Here is a 21,886-nt window from a genome sequence, read left to right on the forward strand (position 1 = left end):
CTGAGCAGCTAGACGGTTGACTCGGCGCAGGAACGTGATCAGATTTACGCCTTAGAAAGGTCATTCTGGCCACTGTGTGTATGTGGAGACAAGGACACTGGAGGGGAGATGCTGGGATCCCCCGTCAAGGGGCTGTTCCAGCACTCCAGGGAAAAGAGGCCAGCTGGGTTTAGAGCTGTAGCAGCAGGAACGGGCACGAGTAAATGGACTCAAGATATATTTAGGATTGACTTGGCGAGCTTTCAAGTGTGAGGGCTGCAAGGGCAGAGGGAGAACGAAGACTCAAGAATGAGTCCTTAAAGTTTTGGGGTCGAATGCCCAAATTTGGCAATGGTTTGGCCATCTGCTGAGAGAGGGGGCGTTTGGGGGAGGAACAGTCTGAGGGGAAAGAGGACAGGCAGGCCAGGACTGGTGAGCACAACACCACATGTAGATGTTCAGAGGACAGTTGGCTTTGCAAGTCTGAGCCTAGGAAGAGTGCAGAGCGGGGGATGTCCCTTTGGGAGGCCCCAGCTAATAAATGGTATGTAGAACCATAGGAGAGAACGGGACCACCTGGAGGAAATGGTCCAGAAAAAGTAGTGGGCTCAGGCAGAACTTTGAGGCTCACACAGTCTAGAAAGTAGGTAGGACAGGGAAAGCAGGAGCAAGCAAAGGAGACCAGAAAGCAATGGCCAGAGAGGTAGGAGGGCGACCACCAGTTTGTCCTGTGTCCTTGAGAGTCCGGTTCTTTTTTCCGTCTCTTTTTGTCTTTGTTTGTTCCTTTTGTTTCTTAAATTCCGCATGAGTGAAGTCATACGGTATTTGTCTTTCTCTGACTGGTTTCGCTTAGCGTGATACTCTCTGGCTCCATCCATGCTTTTGCAAATGCAAGATCTCATTCATTTTTGATGGCTGAGTGATATTCCATATCCGGCTATTGTAAATAATACTGCAAGAAACACAAAGCTGCATGTGTCTTTTCAAATTAGTTTTTATTTTCTTTGGGGGAAATACCCAGTAGTAGTAGAATTACTGGATCCTCTGGTAATTCTAGTTTTAATTTTTTGGAAGAACCACCACACTGTTTTTCCACAGTGGCGGTACAAGTTTGCATTCCCACCGACAGTGCCCAAGGGCTCCCTTGGTTGGAGGCAGTTTTTTAAAGTCCATGGGAGAAGGATAGGATGACTTGTTTGGGTGTGATACTGTGCTTTATAGTAAGAAATATATATGTATTCTTTGTCCCTGTGCCTGGCAAAGAGCTCCCAAAATCCTTGGAACTTCTAAGTGATCATACGGATAAAGGCATCTTTATATTCATGACAAGCCCTTTTCAATCACACCTGAGCTTATATTAATGAGAGACTTTTGGAACCTGAAGGTGGGAGCTGGTTGCCAGGGAACCAACTCTGTGATAGTCTCAACCCTCTGGGAAGGGGAGAGGGGCCGGAAGTTGAATTGATCGCCAATGGCCAACAATTATTTTTTTATCAGACCTATGTAGTGATGCTTCCCTAAAACTCCAAAAGGACCAGGATCAGAGAGCTTCCAGGTTGGTGACCGGAGATTTGGGGAGAGAGGTGCGCTCAGAGAGCCTGGAAGCTTCGCACCCTGTTCCCACATAATGTGCCCTATACATCCCTTCCATTTGGCTCTTCTGGGTTATAGCCTTTTATAATAAACTGATGAGCTAGTAAGTAAAAGATTCTCTGAATTCTGTGAGTCAATCCAGCAAATTAATCAAACCGGAGGAGGAGGAGGTTGTAGGACGCTCTGATCTAACCGTGAGGTCAGAAGCGCAGGCGACAACCCGGACTGGCATGTGAAGTGGGGGGTGGGGAATGGGCCGTCTCATGGGGACAGAGCCATTAACTTGTGGGATCTGACATTATCTCAGGTCAATGGGGTCAGAATTGAGTTGACTTGTAGGACACCCAGGGAGTGTCAGAATCGCATGGTGTTGTGGGGGGGAAATGCCTTGGAATTGGTGTCCCAATCACGCAAGGCTAACCATGGGATTGCCGGGTACTTTGGACTAGCCGGTAGAGTTAGGATGGGTTCTCCCTGGTGTCCATCTGTCTTTGTCAGTCCTCCACATCCATCATAAAGGCCTAGAAAAGTCGGGAGTTGGGTCTGGAGTTGGAGTTTTGTCTGTGGGGTGGGAGGGCAAGGGGGTTCAGTGTGGAGACAGGATGGATCATGGGATCTAAGCTGCACGGGCAGTGACATGAAGACGGGGAAGGATAGCTTTAAAGACTGTTCTGTGGTCCCAGGGTAGCGGAAATGTACCCCTTTGTCTCCACACAAGATTGGAAGCTCTTAAAAAATAAGTATCTTTCTTATTCATCCTTGTTGTCTGTAGCATTCTGTGTAATATCTAACTCATAATAAGCTCTCCATAAATTGTTGTTGGATTAAATAAGTAGCTTGACACTGCTTTGAAGGCCAGAGTAAAATTCTCCTGCATCTTCTTCCAGGCAAAACAAATCCTGTTTTTAATTTTTTTTTCTCATTGGTTCTAATTGCTTTAATTTTTGCTTTCCATTCAGAACCTTCTTTAAGAATAGGGAAGAGAGGGGTGCCTGGGTGGCTCAGTCGGTTGAGCGTCTGCCTTTGGCTGGGGTCATGATCCCTAAGTCCCAGGATCGACTCCCATGTTGGTCTCCCTGCTCAGCAGGGAGTCTGCTTCTCCCTCTGCCCCTCACCCCACTCTCATGCTCTCTCTCTCAAATAAATAAATAAAATCTTAAAAAAAAAAAAAAGAAAAGAAAAGAATAAGGAAGAGATAACCTAAGGAATGGGAAAACTATTTGCAAACCATGTATCTGATAAAGGGTTAATATCCAAACTATATGAGGAACCCATACAGCCCAATACAAAGAAACAAAACAAAACAAAAATCTGATTACCTGATTAAAAATGGGCAAAGGAGGAGAGCCTGGGTGGCTCAGTGAGGTAAGGCCTCTGCCTTCATCTCGGGTCGTGGTCCTTGGGTCCTGGGATCGATCCCGGAGTCAGGCTCTCTGCTCAGCGGGGAGCCCGCTTCCCTCTCTCTCTCTGCCTGCCTCTCTGCCTACTTGTCATCTCTCTCTCTGTCAAATTAAAAAAAAAAAAAAAGTAAAAAATTTTAAAAAATGGGCAAAGGACCCAAACAGACAGATCTCCAAAGAAAATAATATGAAAAGCCCATAGTACATGAAAAGATGCTCAGCATCACTAGTCATTAGGGAAATGCAAATTAAAACCCCACTGAGACATCACGGGTGCCTTTCAGCCTGGCCATCACCAGAAAGACAAGAGACAGCGATGCTCGCGAGGGTGTGGAGAAAAGTACACAGTGGGGGGAATGCAAATGGGTGCAGCCACTGTGGAAAACCATGTGGAGATTCCTCAAAAAAATCAAAAATAGAGCTACCTTACAATCCCGTGATTCTACTTTTCAAAGTATACCCAAGGAATTGGAAACTCTATCTGGAAAAGGATCTCCGCAACCCCAGGATCATAGCAGCATCATTTACAGTAGCCGAGACCTGGAAACCTACGTGTCCGTCTATGAATGAGCACAAAATGAAGTCGTGGTGCAGGTACACAACGGGATATCATTCATTCATTCATAAAAAGTGGGGAAACCCTACCATTTGTGACAACATGGATGGACCTTGAAAGCACCGCGCTAAGTGAAATAAGTCAGAGGAGACAAATACTTACCTCACTTATACGTGAAATCTAAACAAACTCATAAGGAGATCAGACTGGTGCGGTTACCAGTGGCTGCAGGGGGAATGGGAGGAAGGTGGTCAGAAGGCACAGAGGTGGTTCGAAGTCAGTCCCGGGGATGTGTTGCACAACCCCGTGATTACAGCTGATGCTCCTGTAAGACAGACTGGAAAGTTGTCAAGAAAGTAAATCCTGAGAATTCTCATCGAGAGGTGAAAACTTTCCCCCCCCCTTTTTTTTTCCTTTTAATCCTATCTATAAGAAAAGATGGATATTAGCTGAACCTATTGTAATCATTTCACAACGCACGTAAATCAGACCACCATGCGGTATGCCCAAAACTTACCCAGTGATGTGCGTCAGTTACGTCTTGGTGAAACTGGAGGGAAAACAAAGAAATGGGGAGATGTTGGTCAAAGCGTACGAACTTCAGTTATAAAATGATTAAGTCCAGGGGATCTATTGTACAACATGGCGACTGTAGTTAATACGGTATTTTATACTGGGGCACCCAGGTGGCGCGTTCAGCTAAGCATCCCGTGCTTGGTTGTGTGTCAAGGCTATGTTCTCAGGGTCCTGAGATAGAACCCTGCATCAGGCTCCAAGCTCAGTGGGGAGTCTGCTGAAAATTCTCTCTCTCCCTCTCCCCCTGTACTCGCTCACTCTCTAAAATAAATAAATCTTTAAAAAACACTGTATTTTATACTTGAAAGTAAGAGAAAAGATCTTAAATATTCTCAGCACACACATAAATACTGTAATTACATGAGTAGATGGATGTGTTAAGTAACCTTATTGTGGGATCACTTCACAACAGATGCGTGAATCAAATGATCACAGTTGTGTACCTTCGACTTACATGATGTTGTGTGTCCATGATATCCCAACAAAGCCAGAGAAACAAACGTTCTTCCCCGTGAATGTTCTACACCCTCCTTTCTAGTGAACAAAGCCTTTTCCTTTTGAAAACGTCATTTAAATGATTTCACCTCTGATTTCTCCTCCAGCCAGTTTAATCCAAGAGATGAATTCTGATGACCCTCTTGTACAGCAGAAAGCTATCCTGGAGACAGAAAAGAGACTACTGTTTACAGAGGAAGTCCAAGAGGAGGACGGGTGCCGGACCACTCTGAACAAGACCATGATCAGTCCTCTGCAAGCTCCTCTGGAGGTCTCTTTTTCTATTATGAAGTTACATAAGCAGATACACAGAAGAGGTCTGCCTTGAAGCAGAGGAAGCCACAGTTTAATCTCAGACTCTCTGGAGAGGCTGAATAATCTTTTGTTTTTTTAGATTCACTAGATTTATTTTCCACAAGGAAGTATAAACTCTAATTTTTTTTTTCTTTTGTCTTTCTGAGTCATCTTTAAACAATGGGTTTATTTTAATGAAAATTTACCCTCCCCACCCCCTGAGTTTGTGACCAATATTTCAGCTGTACTGTAAAGGTAATGTGTTCTGCCTCAGATTTCCAACTCCTACAGCCCTAGCGGCGGCGGCGGGGGGGGTGGGGGTGTCCCTTGACCTGCTCACCTGGTAACAACTGTACCCATAATCCTATCTCCTGATTTAAAGCAAGCCCTATGAATTTGGGGCCCTTTAGTATTGATGGTTAGAGGAAATAACCATACTCCCCACTTGTAATGGATCTGCATTTTGGGATTGTAGACTTACAAATTAGAGAGGGGTTTTTGAAATTTGTTTTTTTGTTTTGTCTTCATGATAACCGGTGCCCTGCAGAATGCAGATGGGATAAGCTCAGGTAAGGACAGCATCTCTCTTCCTAATGTGTATTATTTATTTAGGGTCAGTGTTTATTGCTTGTAGCTTCCAGACCCTTAAATTATAGCCTCTGGGTTTACAAAGAACGGCTCGGCCAATTCTCTTACTAGTCAGAGGGGACAGCACTCAGAGGCTTTTCTGTATTTTGTCCCGGCCAATCTTTTGAAAACTGAATTCAGTTATTCTCTATCACCCAATTTACTCTTAGCTGCTCTAAGGATGTAGGTAGCTTCTCTGTTGCCCAGCTCAGCAGCTCATTATGCTAAATGGAACAAAAAATTCTGCCTTTAAAGAAAAACTCTTTTAAAAGACATAATTCAAATTTGAAGCACAGACATAGCCATCATGTATAATAATATATCACACAGATTACCATTTAATGTCAAATTAAGAAAATGTCATTTAGTTGCTTCAGCATGTGTGTGTGTGTCTACATATATATGCATGAGCTGTGTGGCTCCAAAGCTTTCTTCTGAATTTGAGCTAAAGAACTGATTATAGTATTTGGATTTTTCTCTTTAATACTTGAAATTACTCTGCTGTCAGAAGCCTTTTTGGCATCTATGGAGTTGGATGCAAGAGAACGTGCCAGGAGAAGAAGGGAAAACAAAGTCTTAGCAGATGGTAACTGTCAGTCTTCACTTTTCAAGAACGGGGATGATTCGTGCTAGAAAGATCATGAGTGTGCCTGCTGATCTTTGAGGACAGCGAGATTCCCAGTGAGGGGGTTTGTAACGGGCCAGAGGCAGTGGAACCCGGCCAGGCAGAAATGAGTGGTGTCGGTCCCTGTCTCTGCCGCAACAGGAAGGGAGTGGGACCGAGCCCTCGTCAGCCGCCCCCACCAGACCTCTTTCCAAAGCATCTGGATGGACTTAGCAGAGCAGACCAAGCGTCAGGAGTGGTCCTGGGACAGTAGGGAGGGACAGAAGGGGGAGGTACCCTGGGCTGACCTGAGGAACAGATGAAAAAGTGAAAACGGAAAATGAAACAGGAAAACAAAGGTGTGAGAAGGGAGAGGAGAGATGGAGGGAGGGGGAGACAGGGGTTGTGTGTGGCGGGGGCGCCACGTGTGCAGGATGTCTCCGGCCCTTGTGCACCCCCCAGCGGTGTGCGTGCTGCAGGTCTGAACACGTCCACGTGTGCTAGCAAGTGACTTGTCAGGCCCTGTTTATGAGACATTCAGTGTGTAGACTTGGTCTTTGTGGCCCGCTTGGAGAGATTCCGAGTTTTGTGCCAGAAACATTTGCTTTTTCTGAGAAGCTCCTTGGGCAACTTGGGACGGGTGTGAGGAAAAAGAGCCCTTAGGAAGTCTGATCGTGAAATGTCTGCGGAGAAGCAAGTGACAGACAGGTCTCCTTTGGACTGATGGAAGCTATGTTCTCCAAAGTAGAATTGCGAAGTCAGAGGAATAAAGTAGGCGAGAATTTTCCAGTGAGTGGGGAGACCTCACCTGTGCGACTTCTGTTCCCCCAGCCCTAAAAGAAAAGGGGAATGAAGCCTTCGCCAGAGGGGACTATGAAGCAGCCATCGTGTGCTACAGCAAGGGTCTGGACAAGCTGAAGGACATGAAGGTGCTCTACACCAACAGGGCCCAGGTCAGTGAGCCAACACTGTGTCCGTGCTGTTTTCTCAGGGGACAGTAGCCACGGAAATTGTGAAAGCAAACATGAGACTGATGGTAGCCGTGGTGTGCCTGTCAGTGTTTAGCTGCCGACTGTGGTTAGGGGCTAGTGGGAGTCGATCTGTAGGGACCATTTGCCACTGTCCGTGGTGTCAGCGCTCTCGCCACGGTCCAGTTTCAAGCCACCAACTTGCAGTGGTGGGAGGAGGACTTGGGAAGAGCTGCGCACAACCAGCCCTGTGCGTGGTCTGAGTCAGCTCGCACACATCACTGAGGGCAAAGCGTGAAGGAAACCACCTCTGAGAACTGCTCCTGCTGTCGCTGGGTTTGGCCAGACCCCATTGCTGGTAGGCTTACTCATTGTATTGGTCCCTGTAGAAGTAAGATTCCGTGCCCCAGGTCGGCTGGACAGCTAATGGGCTTAGACCCAGTTTCTCAGAAATGCTGAGTTTCCGAACTCCCTCATCTCTCCATTTTATATTACAGAGAAGCTCAATTTCGTGGAACACCAGGTCAAAACCATCACGCAGTTGTTTATAATCTCCTAGTTAATGAAGGGACGAGGTTGATAGTTCTCAGGTGCAACAAAACATCACGTATGGCCTTATTGTTAAAAGCCCTTGAGCCTGTGTGTGGCCAAGCTCCCTGTTGCTTAGACCTGGAAAAGTGGCAGCTCCTTGGGCATGATTATCTGATGGTCAGAAGATGTCAGCAGGACCTGTGCAAGCTGCACTTGACACCGTGTCATTGACGGGAGGAGCCCTCATCAGCACCAATTTCTGTAACTTGGGATCAAGGATGTCCTGCTGTGGGAGTTTGAGGAAGAATGTCGAAAGCAAGAAACTGGACATTTGGAGGCCAAAAAGTCCAGGGAGTGATGGTGATTTAATGATAAATAAATCCAAGCACAGAGTAACCTCAATAGTTCAGCGGTTTGGGTAAATCAGACTAGAGTTGAGCGCCACTTACTTGGCCCTGTTTCTGGAGAAAAATCTAGTGGAGTTAAGAAATCGGTAAATCAAATGTCCAGAGGTTGGCCTAGCGGTGTACACGTCATCACCCTAATGAGATTCTAAACTTTCCATTGACTTCCCCTCCCCATGCTTTATTTATAATAGATGATTAATAAATTCTTGTTAAGTTACATAACACTGGGGGAACAATAAGTCTATTTAAGGGAATTAAGTTTCTTTTGACACTTTGAAAGAAGCGTTCAAATGCAAGAAATTAACATAATAATAATAATTCGTTTTTACTTTTTACCAGATTTGGTCTCCAAAACATTTACCTATTGATGCTTTTTCAGTCTTGTTACTTTGAAGTTATTTGAAAGTAGTAAAACTGACTTGCTTTTAAAATGTTATGTAATTCAGACTTATATCTAATTCAGATGGCCCGTACCCCAACCCATCTAAATTAGTTACATTTTTACTGTACTCAAGTTTCAGCAGCACTTTGATTAGGTTCTGGAGAATCACATTAAGAATGGGTGTGGAGGCGCGCCTGGGTGGCTCAGTGGGTTAAAGCCTCTGCCTTCCGCTCAGGTCATGATCCCAGGGTCCTGGGATCCAGCCCTGCATCCGGCTCTCTGCTCATCAGGGAGCCTGCTTCTTCCTCTCTCTCTCTCTGCCTGTCTCTCTGCCTACTTGTGATCTCTGTCTGTCAAATAAATAAATAAAATCTTTAAAAAAAAAAAAAAAAAAAAGAATGGGTGTGGATAGGGACACCTGAATGGCTCAGTCGGTTAAGCATCTGCCTTTGGTTTAGGTTGTGATCCCAGAGTCTGGGATCGAGTCCCACACGAGGCTTATTGCTCAGCAGGATGCCTGCTTCTCCCTCTGCCTGCTACTCCACCTGCTTGTGCTCTCTCTCTCTGACACATAAATAAAATAAAATCTTAAAAAAAAAAAAAAAGAAAGGAACGGGTGTGGATAAAAATAAGCTAAATGTAGTGAAAAGCTTTGGGAGAGTAATTCTTCCCAGCTTTCCCAAAGAGAAAGCTTATTCAGAGACAAATAAATACAAAATGTGCTGCCTGGTGTTACGAACCACCAAATCACCATTGACTATTTTTAAAATGCCTCCCCTGTTTGCATGCAGCATTAGAAAACACTTAATAAGGACCCTGTGAATTGAGTGTTGCTACTTGCTAGAGGAAAAAAACTACCCTTTCATCGCTCTGTTTTTCTCCTGGGGTTAATGTTATGATCAATAGATTGCTGGTGTAATTTAGAAAAATCAGGCATTTAATTGCCATTTGAAAAACAGTTCTTTTTAAAATGTGGAAAAGCAGAAGAGAACAGGGAATTTATAGGGTGTTGCATCCAAGCCTTAAAAAAAGAAAAAGGAAAAAAGAAAAGAATAAGTAAAGGCTGTGTAGAGAAACTGTTGAAGCCCACGTATGCATTTTCAGTCTGTATGTCTCCTGAATAACAATGTCATGAAATTGTGGCTCCGTTTGCCTAAAAGGATGCTAGTCTCCTCCTCACATCCTCTGACTTTCAAATGAAACCCCAAGCCCCGAGGGAAAGGATGGTGCTTTATGGACCAGACAGTTCAAAACATCGTCCTCTTCAATTAGTACAGAACCTGAGTTAATGAAAGCACCACAGGGCAGCTTTCCTTTCTTGGAAGGACTTGGACTTGGTTAGCCCACTAGTGCCAGCTCCCTCCTCGGCTGGGATGAATGCTTACATCCCTCATGAGTCACCACACTGACCCTGTGATTGGCTTGATCATGTAAATATCCCTGCAGAGTTACAGGTAAGAATGTCACCCTGCCCTGGGACAGTTTTGCTCAGGGGCAAACCTACACATGAATCAGCTCTAGGTGGGGTGACTGATGAGGACTCTGGGAAAACCTCTTATCCTCCAGGTGCCTCGTTTTCCTTTTTTACACCAGGTGTGATCATTGCCGCTTCCCGAGAACTTTCCAACAGAAGAGCGCTTAAAGCCTGTTTAGTTCAACTTGATACGTTATTCACCGCCTATTGTGACCAGTCATTCATTCGGAAGTGGAGTAGCCAGTGCGTTTGCTGGGACACAGCCCTCCCTTACTTTCTGTGCCATGAGGCCTTCAGTGTAGATTGGGTGGATCCCAGCATCCGGAGTCAAGTCTTGATTTTCAAGATGTCCACCCCACTCTAGGGGATCCCAAAAAAGGTCCCCAGAGCTTTTGGCACCGATGGATCGTAGTGATGGTCTGACTCTTAAATGTCAGCCCATCACCCATTTTGCTTTCTTCTTGCTGTACTTATGAGGAAGGAAGCAGAACTTTATCTTTTTTGAGTAACCACTTTATTGAGATGCAATTGACATAACATGCATTTCGCCCATTTAAATATACAATTCATTTTTTTTTTTTTTTAGTATATTCACAGAGCTGTGCAACCGTTGCCATAACCGGTTCTAAAACATTTTCACGATCCCAAAAAGAAACCGCATACACTTTAAGTGGTGCCACCTTCCCCCAGTCCTCGTTCACCCCTACCCTCAGTCTTAGGCAACCACGAATCGACTTTCTGTCTCCATACATTTGCCTGTCCGGGACATTTCATATAAATGAAGTCATGTGGAATTTTTCCTTTTGTCTGGCTTCTTTCTTGCAACATGCTTCCCAGGCTCACCCATGTTGTAGGGTTTACCCGTGCTTCGTTCCTTTTTATGACCAACTAATACACCACTGCAGGATGGACCCTGTCTTATTTATCCATTCATCAGTTGATGGACGTTTGAACTGTTTCTGTTTTTGGCTTTTGTGAATAATGCTGCTGTGAGCATTTGCCCAGAAGTTTTTATGTGCGCGTATGTGTGCCCCGAAGAGTGGCTTGATCATAGGGCTGCTCTGTGTTTAACTCTTTCAAGAACCGCCAGACTGTCTACCACAGTGGCCACACCACTCTACGCTCCCACCAGCTGTGTCTGCGGGTTCGGATTTTTCAGCACTCTCTCCAACGCTTACTGTCATCTTTTTGATTCCCTTTGTCATCTGATTTCCTTCTGGAACATCCGCAGTGAGATAGACCCTAGAAGCCAGCTCTTCCTTTGTAGAGGGATTTAATGTGCTAGGTATTTTCTTTGGCCTTTCCAGATCCTTCTGTGCCCTGGGGGACTGACCTCCGTGGACCTGTCCCCTGACTTCCCGGCTCCCTAACTTGTGTTTGGACTCAGTCAGTGAGATCAGAAGGAAGGAAGAAAGTGAGAGTGAGGGCACTCATTCTCCCACCTGCAACTCTCCTAAAGGCCCCAGCTCCCGCTCAGCAGTGCCGTTCACAAAGCTGTCCTCTCCCGTTAGTCTGTGGCTCATCCTGCCCCTTTAGGTCTGGCAGCAGTACCGGCTGTCCATGGTCGCCAGCCCTGGGCTTCGGTAACCTTCCCGCAGGTTGCCGCAGAATTACATATAAATATAGCCCTTTGTGTCATTTTAGGCTTATCTAAAACTCGGGGACTACCAAAAGGCAGTCGTGGATTGCGAGTGGGCTCTGAAGGTAAGAAGGGATCCTCTTCCACGGGACGGAGTTGGGCTCGCCGGGGGTCTGGGTCCTGAAGTGAATGCGGGAGAGTGGCCAGTGGTTTGTGGCAGGCCGGGGTCTGAGCTCTGCTGTCCGGCCCCGACCTTCCTTATCTCTAGTGGGGGCCCGTGGCGTAGCTGTGAAGGTCACGGCGACCGAGCTCATAGTGAGGACTGCGGAGAAGTAGCTGTTCATGCTGCGTTTTCAGGGTTTGCACTGCAAGGGCTCACCGTTCACAGCATTCTGGCCACCCCTCCTTCCTTATTCCCTCCTGAGAGGGTGAGCAAGGGAAACTGGGCTGAACTGGAAACTCACCTTTACTAATAATGGTCTATAAAAAATTCCAAAATGGACATATGGGGTGCGTGATTTCTTTATCCCTTAGGAGACACAGAATGTCCACAAATCCCGTCTCATCACATCGTTACATTCTTAAAGCTACAACAACTGCCCCAGCCCATGAGATCGGGCTCTTCACAGCCCCAACATAGGCCCCCCACCTGCTTTGTCACTTGATGTGATCTGCTGTGTTCTCTACCACCATTCTGTAAGAGAAGAGAGAGGCAAGGGCGTTTTCCCACGATTACAGCGCAAGCCACGGTTTGCTGCATGCTGGCCACAAGCCTTACGACGTGCTAGTCTGTTCTCTTCAGTACCACAATTATCCTTGTTTTTCTGGCAAGGAAACCGAGCCTCAGAGATTAAGTAAGCTGTGCAGAATCATGTAGCTAACGTTGGTCGAAACGTAAGCCAGTGCTCTACATTGCCTGCCCTGGACAGCTTCTCCACTGGATCCTGAAAGCCCCACAGCCCTGCGTGTGGACCTTGTTCCTTCTGTGGGAGAAACCAGAGCTCCTGGTACGGCGTCCAGGAGTATCTGTTCTGATCTGAAAAGGACCAAGAGGAGGTCATGCTGTTTCATGCGGATTAGGATAACCCACTGGCCTAGTCCCAGTTGTTAAATGAAGCACAATGTAATAATTAACGACACCAAAGCAAAGGAGGCCCAACAAAGCTGACGTTCGAGAGCTCTGATACTTGGCAGCCAGTCTTGTGAGATGCCGGTGAGGCTCCCTGTCGAAGAGGCTTGGGTAACGAGTTGGAGCCATAGGGGAAAATGCAGAAGGAGCTCTCGACACTAGCAATGGTTGGCTCTGTGTCAAAGCCGTGATGTAGAAGTTTCACTCTTTTTAAAAGTAATACATCAATAACGCATGTCAGTGTATTCGTTATTAATAGTCTTCGTACTTTCATGCCAATTTAATATTTTTGACACTTTTGAATGCGTGGAGACAAGCTCATGCGATGGTATTTCAAGACTGATGCTCCTCGTCAGGGAAGCTAAGGCGGCGAAGCTGGCTTCAGTTAGGATCAGAATCTTCCTTTGTGGGCAGAGCTCTCTCTGCACGACATAATCCATCTTTCTCTGAAAACAGGACTCCTTTTAAGGGGGTCTGGGGTTCACCTGAGAAAGCCTTTGTGAGTGTTGACCCGTTACCTGAGGAGACAGGTCAGGCAGTGAGACATCCATCCAGGCCCCCTGCGTCAGCATCTGAGGGGGGCCGAGTCCCAGCGATGCCCCCTCACCGTGACGCACAGTGGCTCGGACAGGGCTCTGAGACCACCGGCTTGTGATGCCCCCAGCGTAACCCGATGCTCTGCCCACGAAGGACCAGTGGGCATTTGACTTTCATGGGCCTCTGCTCTGGCCTTTCCTTTCCCTTGGCCCATTCCCTTCTTGCCCTCTTGACCTCATCGTTTGCGGATTCTCCAGGGCTCACTCCCCGGCTCCCTGCCTTCCTTCTCTCTGCAGCTTCTCCCTCGGAGCTCTGGTCTCCTCTCCGGGGTCCAGCTGGCCCTCAGACCCCCTTCCCTGTCTCCACCTCCCGGGGCCCCAGGGGTGCACATCAGCTGCCTCCCGCAGGCCCCCATTTGACTGTCTGGGCCCACTGGAACCACGCTGCGTCTCCCTCCTCCCCTCCACCTTCCCTGCCCCCTGCCCTGACTTAACCTCTTTCTGTTAATGACACACATTGTCTTCGGGTACCGGACCCAAACCTGTGACCTGACATCCTCCTCCCCGTCGTCCTCCTTTAGCGACTGTCTGTGACCCAGCTCTGGCATCCGCGCTTGCCTCGCCCCGCCACCACACTGAGGCTCACCCCTCATTCCGTGCGACTGCCTCGCTTCTCTCACTTGTCCCCCTGCCTCTCCCGCCTCGAGTCGGCTCTGCACGCTGCCTTCAGAGCAACTTTCCTGTGCGCCCTGCTGTTCACCGCCCTCCCCCAGGCTGGCATCCAGGGCCTCCGTGTGGAACAACTGTCTGGCTCACCCCTTCCAGCCGGACCCACCCCTACCCCGATGCTTGCCCTCGGCCTGGCCGGAAGCCCCCTGTCCTCTCCCATCCCCCGGCCTTGCTCTGCCCATGCTCCCTCCTTCCTTCTCTCTTCACCTCTTCATAGCCGGGAAGACCCAGCTCAAATGCCTCATCTGCCCGCCCTTTGTGAAGCCATGCTGCCTCACCGTGGATTTCCCTCTCCTCAACTTCTAGAGCACTTTTCTGAGGAACAGTTGCTGTAGTTCGAGGCCTCTGGGACCTGGAGTCAGATGGCCAGATTTTAAACCCCACCCCTGCCACTCCAGCCTCTAGTTTCCTCACCTGTACGATGGGGATAATGATCGCGTGGACTCCACAGAGCTGTTAGAAGGCGAATCGGAGATAACCCGTACGAACCGCCTGGCAAGGACTGGATGATGCGGTCCTCTTGTCATCACTGCCTTTCCCTTGGCAGCACGTCAGGAAAAGATGCTCACGAGGACGCACCTGTGAAGGCCTCTCCACATACAACAGTCCCCTCTGCCTCTTCCGTCACTGCCTGTCATTTCTTTCAGTCATCCCCTTTGCTCTGAAATGGACGGCTGCTCTTCAGGCCCATGTCCCACTTCTGGGGAGAAGCCAGCCAGGAATTCACCCAGGAGTGTTTAGAATCTTCAACTTGCACTCTAGGCCCCAGGGAGGGTATCCTTGGCACAATGCCTCACACATAAAAGGGTTCGACTAATTAACTGGATGTTATAAGTTGTAGTTGGCATCTTTGTTCCAAGTCAGTCCATCTCTCCAGAGTTGTAATAATTAGGGGTAGGCAGGTGCAGGGGCCCCTGTGCAAAGGCCGTGGCCTCACATAAGTTCCGATCCTGCCTTCTGATGGGGGCTTCCTCCTGTTCAAGTGACAAGAACATAAGTTCTCGGGATATGCATGCGGTTTATTTCAGGGGAGGAACTTGCTAGGCCCACTAAGATGTCACGGTCACCTCAGCTGTTGACCCAGAGTGGACATCATCTCTTCTAATAAACCAGCAGTCCTCAAGCCTGCCTGCATGCCTGCCTTTCCTGGGGGGCTTACAAAATTATTGCTGCCTGGGCCCTACCCCAGAAGATAATTTTTAACGGGCACAGGGTTCAGCGTGGCCTCGCGGGTTCTGATAAGCATCCCCAGTGATTCTAATGTTTGGGTGAGGTCAAGAGCTCTTCTAAAGTAAGGGTTTCTGGTTTGTCTCCTGATTGAGTCTCATTAAATGGAAGTGAAGACCGGCAAGGATTATTAATTAATTTGATACAGAGCTTGCTTGTGCATCCAGGCTCCTCACAGGCTTCAATTAGTTTGGCCATAGAGGTACAGAAAAGTTCTCACTGTCAACCCTAATAGCTGTCCTGACAACCCGCGTTCTGCCTTCTCTCTACTTAGCTGGGCAGTTAGGGGAGTGGCTCATGACTTCAGACCTTCTGAAACATCTGATCAGTCATTCTCTTTTATGCAGTGTGATGAAAAATGCACAAAAGCCTATTTCCACATGGGAAAAGCCCACCTGGCCCTGAAGAACTACAGTGTGGTAAGTGCTGAGAGGAGCGAACACGCGATCACAGAGCAAGGCCTCAGATCTCCTCAGAGAAGAACCACATTCCTCCAAAGCGAATTAGATACTAGGCCACCTTCTAGGATTTTCTGAGGTGGCTCTTACAGTCTTTGAGTTGGGAAGGACATTGGGTGTCCTCCAGGACAGCCCCACCTGCCCGAGAATCCCTTCTGCAGTGTCTCGGACCAGTGTTCTGTCGGCCCCGGGAAGAGCGTCTCTGGAGAGACTAACACAAAATTCACTCCTAATCTCATCACCCCAGAGTAACCGTGTAGCTGTATTTACGCACGTTCTATATTGTTAAGAGCAGCTTTGTTGAGATCCCCGATTCACACACCAAACAGTTCATCTGCGGGAAATACACAGTTCAGTGGGTTTTCCTGTATTCAGAGACGTGCAGCCCTCACCGCACTCAGCTTTAGAACATTTTTGTCCCCCAAAAAGCCCTATTCCCACTGGTAGTACTCCCCTTCTTTCCACCCCCCCTCAACCCGGGCATCTGCTAATCAACCTCTGTGTGTTCTAGACTCTTCTTATAAGTAGAATTATACGACATGCTGTCTTTTGTGGCTCTCTCTTAAACTTAGTGTAATGTTTTAGGGGTCCTCCATGTTGTAGCATCTAACAGTACCTTGTTCCTTTTATTGCTGGGTAATATTCCATTGTATCGATAATCTACATTTTATTTAACCCTTCCTCGGTTGGCGAACATGAGGGCTATTATGAATATCCACGTACAAGGTTTTGGGTGGAGATATGTGCACAGTCCACCTGAGGATATACGAGGGACTGCTGAGGCCTATGGTAATCGTGTGTTTAACCTTCGGAGGACCTGCCAGAGGGTTTCCCCAAGTGGCTACACCATTTTCATGCCCATCAGCCGTATGTGCTTTCAGTTTCTCGACATCCTGAGCGATACTCTTATCTCTTCTTGATTACAGCCATCCTAGTGTGTGAGAAGCTTAACTCCTTGTTTGGATTTGCATTTCCTTGATGGCTAATTATGTGGAGTCTGTTTTCTTGTGGCTTGTTGGCCCTTTGTATATCCTCTTTGGAGAAAGGTCTCTTCAGATCCTTTGCCTATTTTTTAGGTTATTTGCATTTTTATATTTTATTTTTACTCAGTTATTTGCATTTTTATATTAAGTAAACAGTACTTTATATGCAGGCCCCTTATTCAACAAGTGATTTTCAAATATTTTCTTTCACTCTCTATGTTGTCCTTTCACTTTCTTGACTGTGTCCTTTGTAACACAAAAAAAATTGTTTAATTTTGATGAAGGCTAAATTATTTATTTTTTTCCTTTGATTGCTTATATTTTTGGTGTCATATCTAAGAAATCATTGTCTAATCCAAGATTTACTTCTGTGTCTGATTCTCTGTATGGCTTTAGCTCTTATATTTAGATCTCTGAACCACTTTGAGTTAATTTTTATGGTGTGAGAAAGGGCTGTAATTTCATTCTTTTGTATGTGGATATTCAGTGTGCCCAGCACCGTTTGTTAAAATGACTGTTCTGTCTCCCATTGAATAATTTTGGTACCTTTGTCAAAAATCAGTTGATCATAAATGCATGTGTTTATTCCTGGACTCTCAGTTTTATTCCATTGATTGATATGTCTGTTCTTATGTCTATCCCACATTGTCCTGAGTCCTATAGCTTTGTAGTAAATTTTGAAATGAGGAAGTAAAATGTGAGTCTTCTAACTTTGCTCTACCTTTTCAAGATTGTTTTAGTTATCCTAGGTCCCTTGAATTACCATACAAATTTTAGGATCAGCTTGTCAATTTCTGCAAAGAAGCCAGATGGAATTTCAATGGGGATTTCATTAAATCTGTAGGTCAATTTAGGGAGTATTGCCATCTTAATAATATTAAGCTTTCTAATCCATGAACATGGAATATCTTTCCACTGATAAGACACTATTTTTTTTAATTGCCTCCTATTATACATTCAAAGATTATTTTTTGGTGGATTTAAATCTAAAAGTAATACAGGCCTATTGTACTAAGGTCAAATAGTAGAACCCTCCCCTCTCCACCAAATTCTATCCACTTATTCATTCACTCAGGTAACTAATTCACTCAGCAAATAAGTATGCATACTTTCTACATTTCTGGCACTGCCCTAGACATCAGAGTACTGTAGCAAACCAGGCAAAATCCTTGACTTAATAGAAGTTACATTCTGGAGTAGCAGTGGCTGGGAGACAGGAACCACTTAAGTAGGTGTGTAGTATGTTGGTTCGTGAAAAGTGTTATTGAGAAAATGAAATCAGGAAGCAGCAAAGGTGAGGTCAGTTTTATATAGAGCTGTCAGGGAAGGCCTCCCTGCAGGAAGGGAGGGAGTGAGGTGAGCAAGTCACGTAGGAGTGTCAGCTAGAGCAGAGGGTCAGCTAGAGCAGAGTGACAGGTGGTGAGGTCAGGCAGACGATGGCAGTACGGGAGGGGACTGATTCCCTGCAGCCTCACAGGCTTGGGAGCCATTGGAGGGTTTTGAGTGAGGGAATGAAATGATGTGACTCATATTTTCAAGGTCACATTGATGTGACTCATATTTTCACTGCTGCATTGAGAATATATCTTGACATAGTAAGCAAAGAACAGAGAACTAGTTAGAAGGCTATTACAATAGACTTTCCAAGTGAGGTGTAATGATGGCTCGAACCAGGTTGGTGTTGAGGGAGGTGGTGGGAAATGTTGGGATTCCAGATATATACCCACAGAGAAGCCAACAGGAGTTGCTGGTGGACTAGATCTGGGGTTCCAAAGAAGTTGCATACAGGTTCACTGCCCTCATCCTTTTGGGCTACCCTAAAAACTACCAGACACCAGGTGGCTTAAACAGCAAACATTTTAATTCTCACAGTTCAGGAGGTTGGAAAGTCCAAGATGAAGACACCAGCAGGCTGGTGTGTGTTGAGAACCGCTTCCTGTTCATACACAGCCAGAAGGCTAAAGAGAGGTCCCTGGGGTCTCTTTGATAAGGACACAAGTCTCACTCAAGACAACTGCACCCCGATGACCTAATCACCTCCCAGAAGCCCCACCTCCAAGAACATCACATTGGGGTTAGGTTTCAACATAGAAGTTTGTGGGGGACACAGTCTATAGCAGTTACCGTGTTTGCTCTGCGTACCTCTGTCCCGTGACACCAGTCTGTTTTATGTCATGTTTTCTCTTCCATTCATTTCTTAATCCTGATCTTCTGGATGAGCCTGGAGCTTTCAAGACAGCTCAGAGCCCATTTTCTTCTGTGCTTGTTTTTCTCAGTGACTGGGTAGAATTCTTCATACCCCTGAGACAGTACTGCCCAAAACCTACTAACATGCCCTACGAGCTGCAGTCTTCCCTTTTTTTCCCAGAAACTTTCCGGCAGTCTCCTCAGGGAGAGGCCCTCACTCTTAGGTTTTCTTGCAAGTCTTACATGGCCAGTGAGTGGACCCCTTAGGGACTCTCTTTGCAGCCCTGTGTGTATAAGTAGACACTTCTCTTTTCCTGTTCCCAAAAGTCTCTGTCAACAGTGTCTCCATCTTCATTTCTCTCCCTGCTCCTTGTGGGCATATCTGACAAGTAGCCTCCTGTCCTCTTTCGGTGCAAGCAAAATTTCTAAATTTTGCAATCACCTCAGGATTATTCCTCTACCAGCCAGGCACAATCCATGAAATTCGGGACTGAATATTTTTCCATCACAGCTGGACCTGACAACACTATTTTTTTTTTTTTTTTACCAAGTTCTGCAAGAACACCTCTTGCCCCACAGAACAGAGAAGCTTAGACAAAATGCCAACCGCATGCTGCGTTCCCATGCCTGCCTCCTACGCTGGGAGTAGGAGGAGGCCAGGAGGAAATAATGAAGGCCAGCCCTGTGGTGCCTGGTGTCTTTCTTATAATCACCTTCACCCCCTGACTACTCTTCAAGGTCTTGTCTCTTTTTTCCAGGCTAGAGAGTGTTATCAGAAGATCTCAGAAATAAACCCCCAACTGCAGGCCCAGGTGAAAGGTGAGGCTGTTCCTACTGCTGTCCTACCTTTGAATTGCACTTTCGCTTTGTGCTCTGGCCCTGAGGTGCCTCCCATACCTTCTCTGCACTTGACCTCAGAGCCACATCAAGCCCTCCCTGTTTGCCCGCTGTCCGCTCCTCTTCCCTCTCTGTTCTCCCACTCAGACCTTTGCCTTCCTCCGTTCTACACCATCGTCCCTTAGAGCCTTCGAGGTAGGGCATAATGTTGTCCTTGAATCCCGAAGATGGTTTAAAATTCTGGGTATAGGCTGGACATCCTTCCTAAAATTTTCCCTGCTGAAGCCAGGTTTGAATGATCATCAACACTTCACGCCTCTCAACCTCCTGTCCTTCACAAAGGCTACTCTGCGGTCGTGATGTTGATTGTTAGGTCTCTGTTTGTTTCTCTTCTTTTCTTTCCCTTCTCGTCTCACAGATTACCTGAATCAAGTGAATCTCCGGGAGAAAGCAGACCTTCAAGAGAAGGAAGCCCACAGATTGCTGGATGCGGGAAAGAACACGGCCGTGACCGTCAGAAATCTCCTGGAGACACTATGCAAGCCCGATCAGACCCCCTTGTTCTATGCAGGAGGGATTGAAATCCTGACTGAAATGATGAAGGACTGTAAGCCAGAGACGCGTGTGGCCTTGTGAATATAGTCAGCATAAAAGGGCAGGGTGAAGGTCAGCCCCGAGGAGGCGGAGAATCCCTATACCCCTTCCTTCCACAAATGCTGCAGGTCTGCTGTAGTGTCAGGACTGAGCAGGCCACGGGAGAAACACCCCCACCCCGGCGCCCTCCCCCCGCAGAGCATGCGTGCGCTCAGAGCATAGGCGGCCCACACCCCCAGATACACAACAACACAAGACACACGCCCACAAACCACACCCCGGGCACATACTCACCACACGTATTTACCTCACATACACACACGCCTCACCTAAGCACCCCTCACCCATCCTCCTCACGCTGTCCATATACCTGCACACCTTCTGGGTTTCCCCATAGACCCCCCCAACAACACCATCTCCCACCCTCACACATCTCCCCCCAACCACGGAGGAACGGAAGACAGAATTTTCTAAGACAGACCATAAGGTTCACCCCAGTTACATGTAACGGCTTCTCAGGATGCGGAGGTCATTCCAGAGCAAATGCGCTAATATCTGCTGCTGGCGAGAGCCTTGCTGTCCTCTTTCAGCGGTGCTTGTAGACATCACGCCAGAGCTTCGGCCACTTCTGTACTCAGTGACAGGATGCCCTGGGCACAGAGATGGGATCTCGGACCTCCCTGTAGTGTGTGATGGGGGAGGCGCTCAAATACACCCTCCACTGATTTCTTAGAGAGTACAGGTTCCTCTCTAGAGCCTAGAAACAGCTTCAAAATACATATTTAAGAACAGATGGATATGCTCTTCCCAGAAGTTAAGCAGCTCCTAGAGACTCTCTAAAGATGACAGTGACGTGTTGTCAGATAACCGACAGGGGCACCCAGGCCCAGCCCCCCTTCTCAGAACAGGAGGTCCCCCTCCCTGAGGCTAGAAGTGGCTGATGACAGCTGTAGGTTTCAGAACGTACAGGTATTTATTTCTGCCCAGTCTGTGAATTTGGTGACCTTGACATTCCATAGTGGGTTTCTCATCATCAGCTGGCTCTGTTTTGGCCAGACATCAGCCAGACGGTTCCGAAATCCAATGCGGTTTTTATGAATTCATTCCAGGCACGGAACAAACTTTATTCAGGACACACAACGGATTCCGTCTCATCAGCGAGAATGCGGTCCTGAGAAGGTAGGGGTGTTTATAGAGGCCATCAGCAGTAACGCAAGGAAGGATGAACCGTTCTCCGTTCTCCGTGAAGTATCCCTGGTCACACAGGCGGAGCCTGGTTTGAGTTTGGCCACAGTTAACCTCCGAGAGGAGGTCGGCTGCACTCCCTTGGGCTTCCACCAGGCACTGCCAAGTCAGAGAAGTGACCATTTTTTCGCTTCCCAAAAGGGCAAGATTGCCATTTGTTCTCTCCTCTCTTGGAATTTGCTGATCACATCAAGAAATGAGATCTGCTGAGTCCTGGCTCGTCCCATTTGTAATTTTATCTGAAGAAAGACCCATAGGAAAGGAGGTGGATCGCTAAATTCAGTTTTATTTTATTTTGTAGTTCAGTGGTTTGGGTGCAGCTCCTCAGGCTAGGAGAACACTAGTGTGGGTCGGGGCCACCAGCACACGTTTGGGTGTGTGTGGAGGCCTGTGAGCCCTCAGTAGGCTGTTGGCCTGCCACCGTTCATGTCACCACGCAGCCATTGCCCATGGCCCCGGCTCAGCAGCCTCCCTCCCTGCAGCCCCAGCTCCTCGG

At 47.2% G+C, this 21,886-nt stretch overlaps 1 protein-coding gene across 6 annotated transcripts in view; it reads left to right on the plus strand.

Moving 5' to 3' along the window:
* The window catches only part of TTC12 (tetratricopeptide repeat domain 12), a 50,712-nt gene that overhangs the window by 4,449 nt on the left and 24,377 nt on the right, over positions 1–21,886 (plus strand). For 3 of the 6 annotated variants that reach the window (XM_013054853.2, XM_004749844.3, XM_013054854.2), the window contains exons 3-11: positions 4,707–4,870; positions 5,441–5,462; positions 6,029–6,106; positions 6,956–7,077; positions 11,531–11,590; positions 15,434–15,505; positions 19,473–19,533; positions 19,970–20,158; positions 21,255–21,324. In XM_013054853.2, coding sequence (XP_012910307.1) covers positions 4,707–4,870; positions 5,441–5,462; positions 6,029–6,106; positions 6,956–7,077; positions 11,531–11,590; positions 15,434–15,505; positions 19,473–19,533; positions 19,970–20,158; positions 21,255–21,324 — 838 coding nt within the window. Of the gene's footprint in view, positions 1–3,397; positions 3,567–4,706; positions 4,871–5,440; positions 5,463–6,028; positions 6,107–6,955; positions 7,078–11,530; positions 11,591–15,433; positions 15,506–19,472; positions 19,534–19,969; positions 20,159–21,254; positions 21,325–21,886 lie in introns of those variants that run through there. The other 3 variants (XM_045077573.1, XM_013054855.2, XM_013054856.2) reach the window with 3 other exon arrangements.

Source organism: Mustela putorius, unplaced genomic scaffold, assembly GCF_011764305.1.
Source record: "Mustela putorius furo isolate JIRA1106 unplaced genomic scaffold, ASM1176430v1.1 tig00000198_pilon_pilon_pilon, whole genome shotgun sequence".
NCBI lineage: Eukaryota > Metazoa > Chordata > Mammalia > Carnivora > Mustelidae > Mustela > Mustela putorius.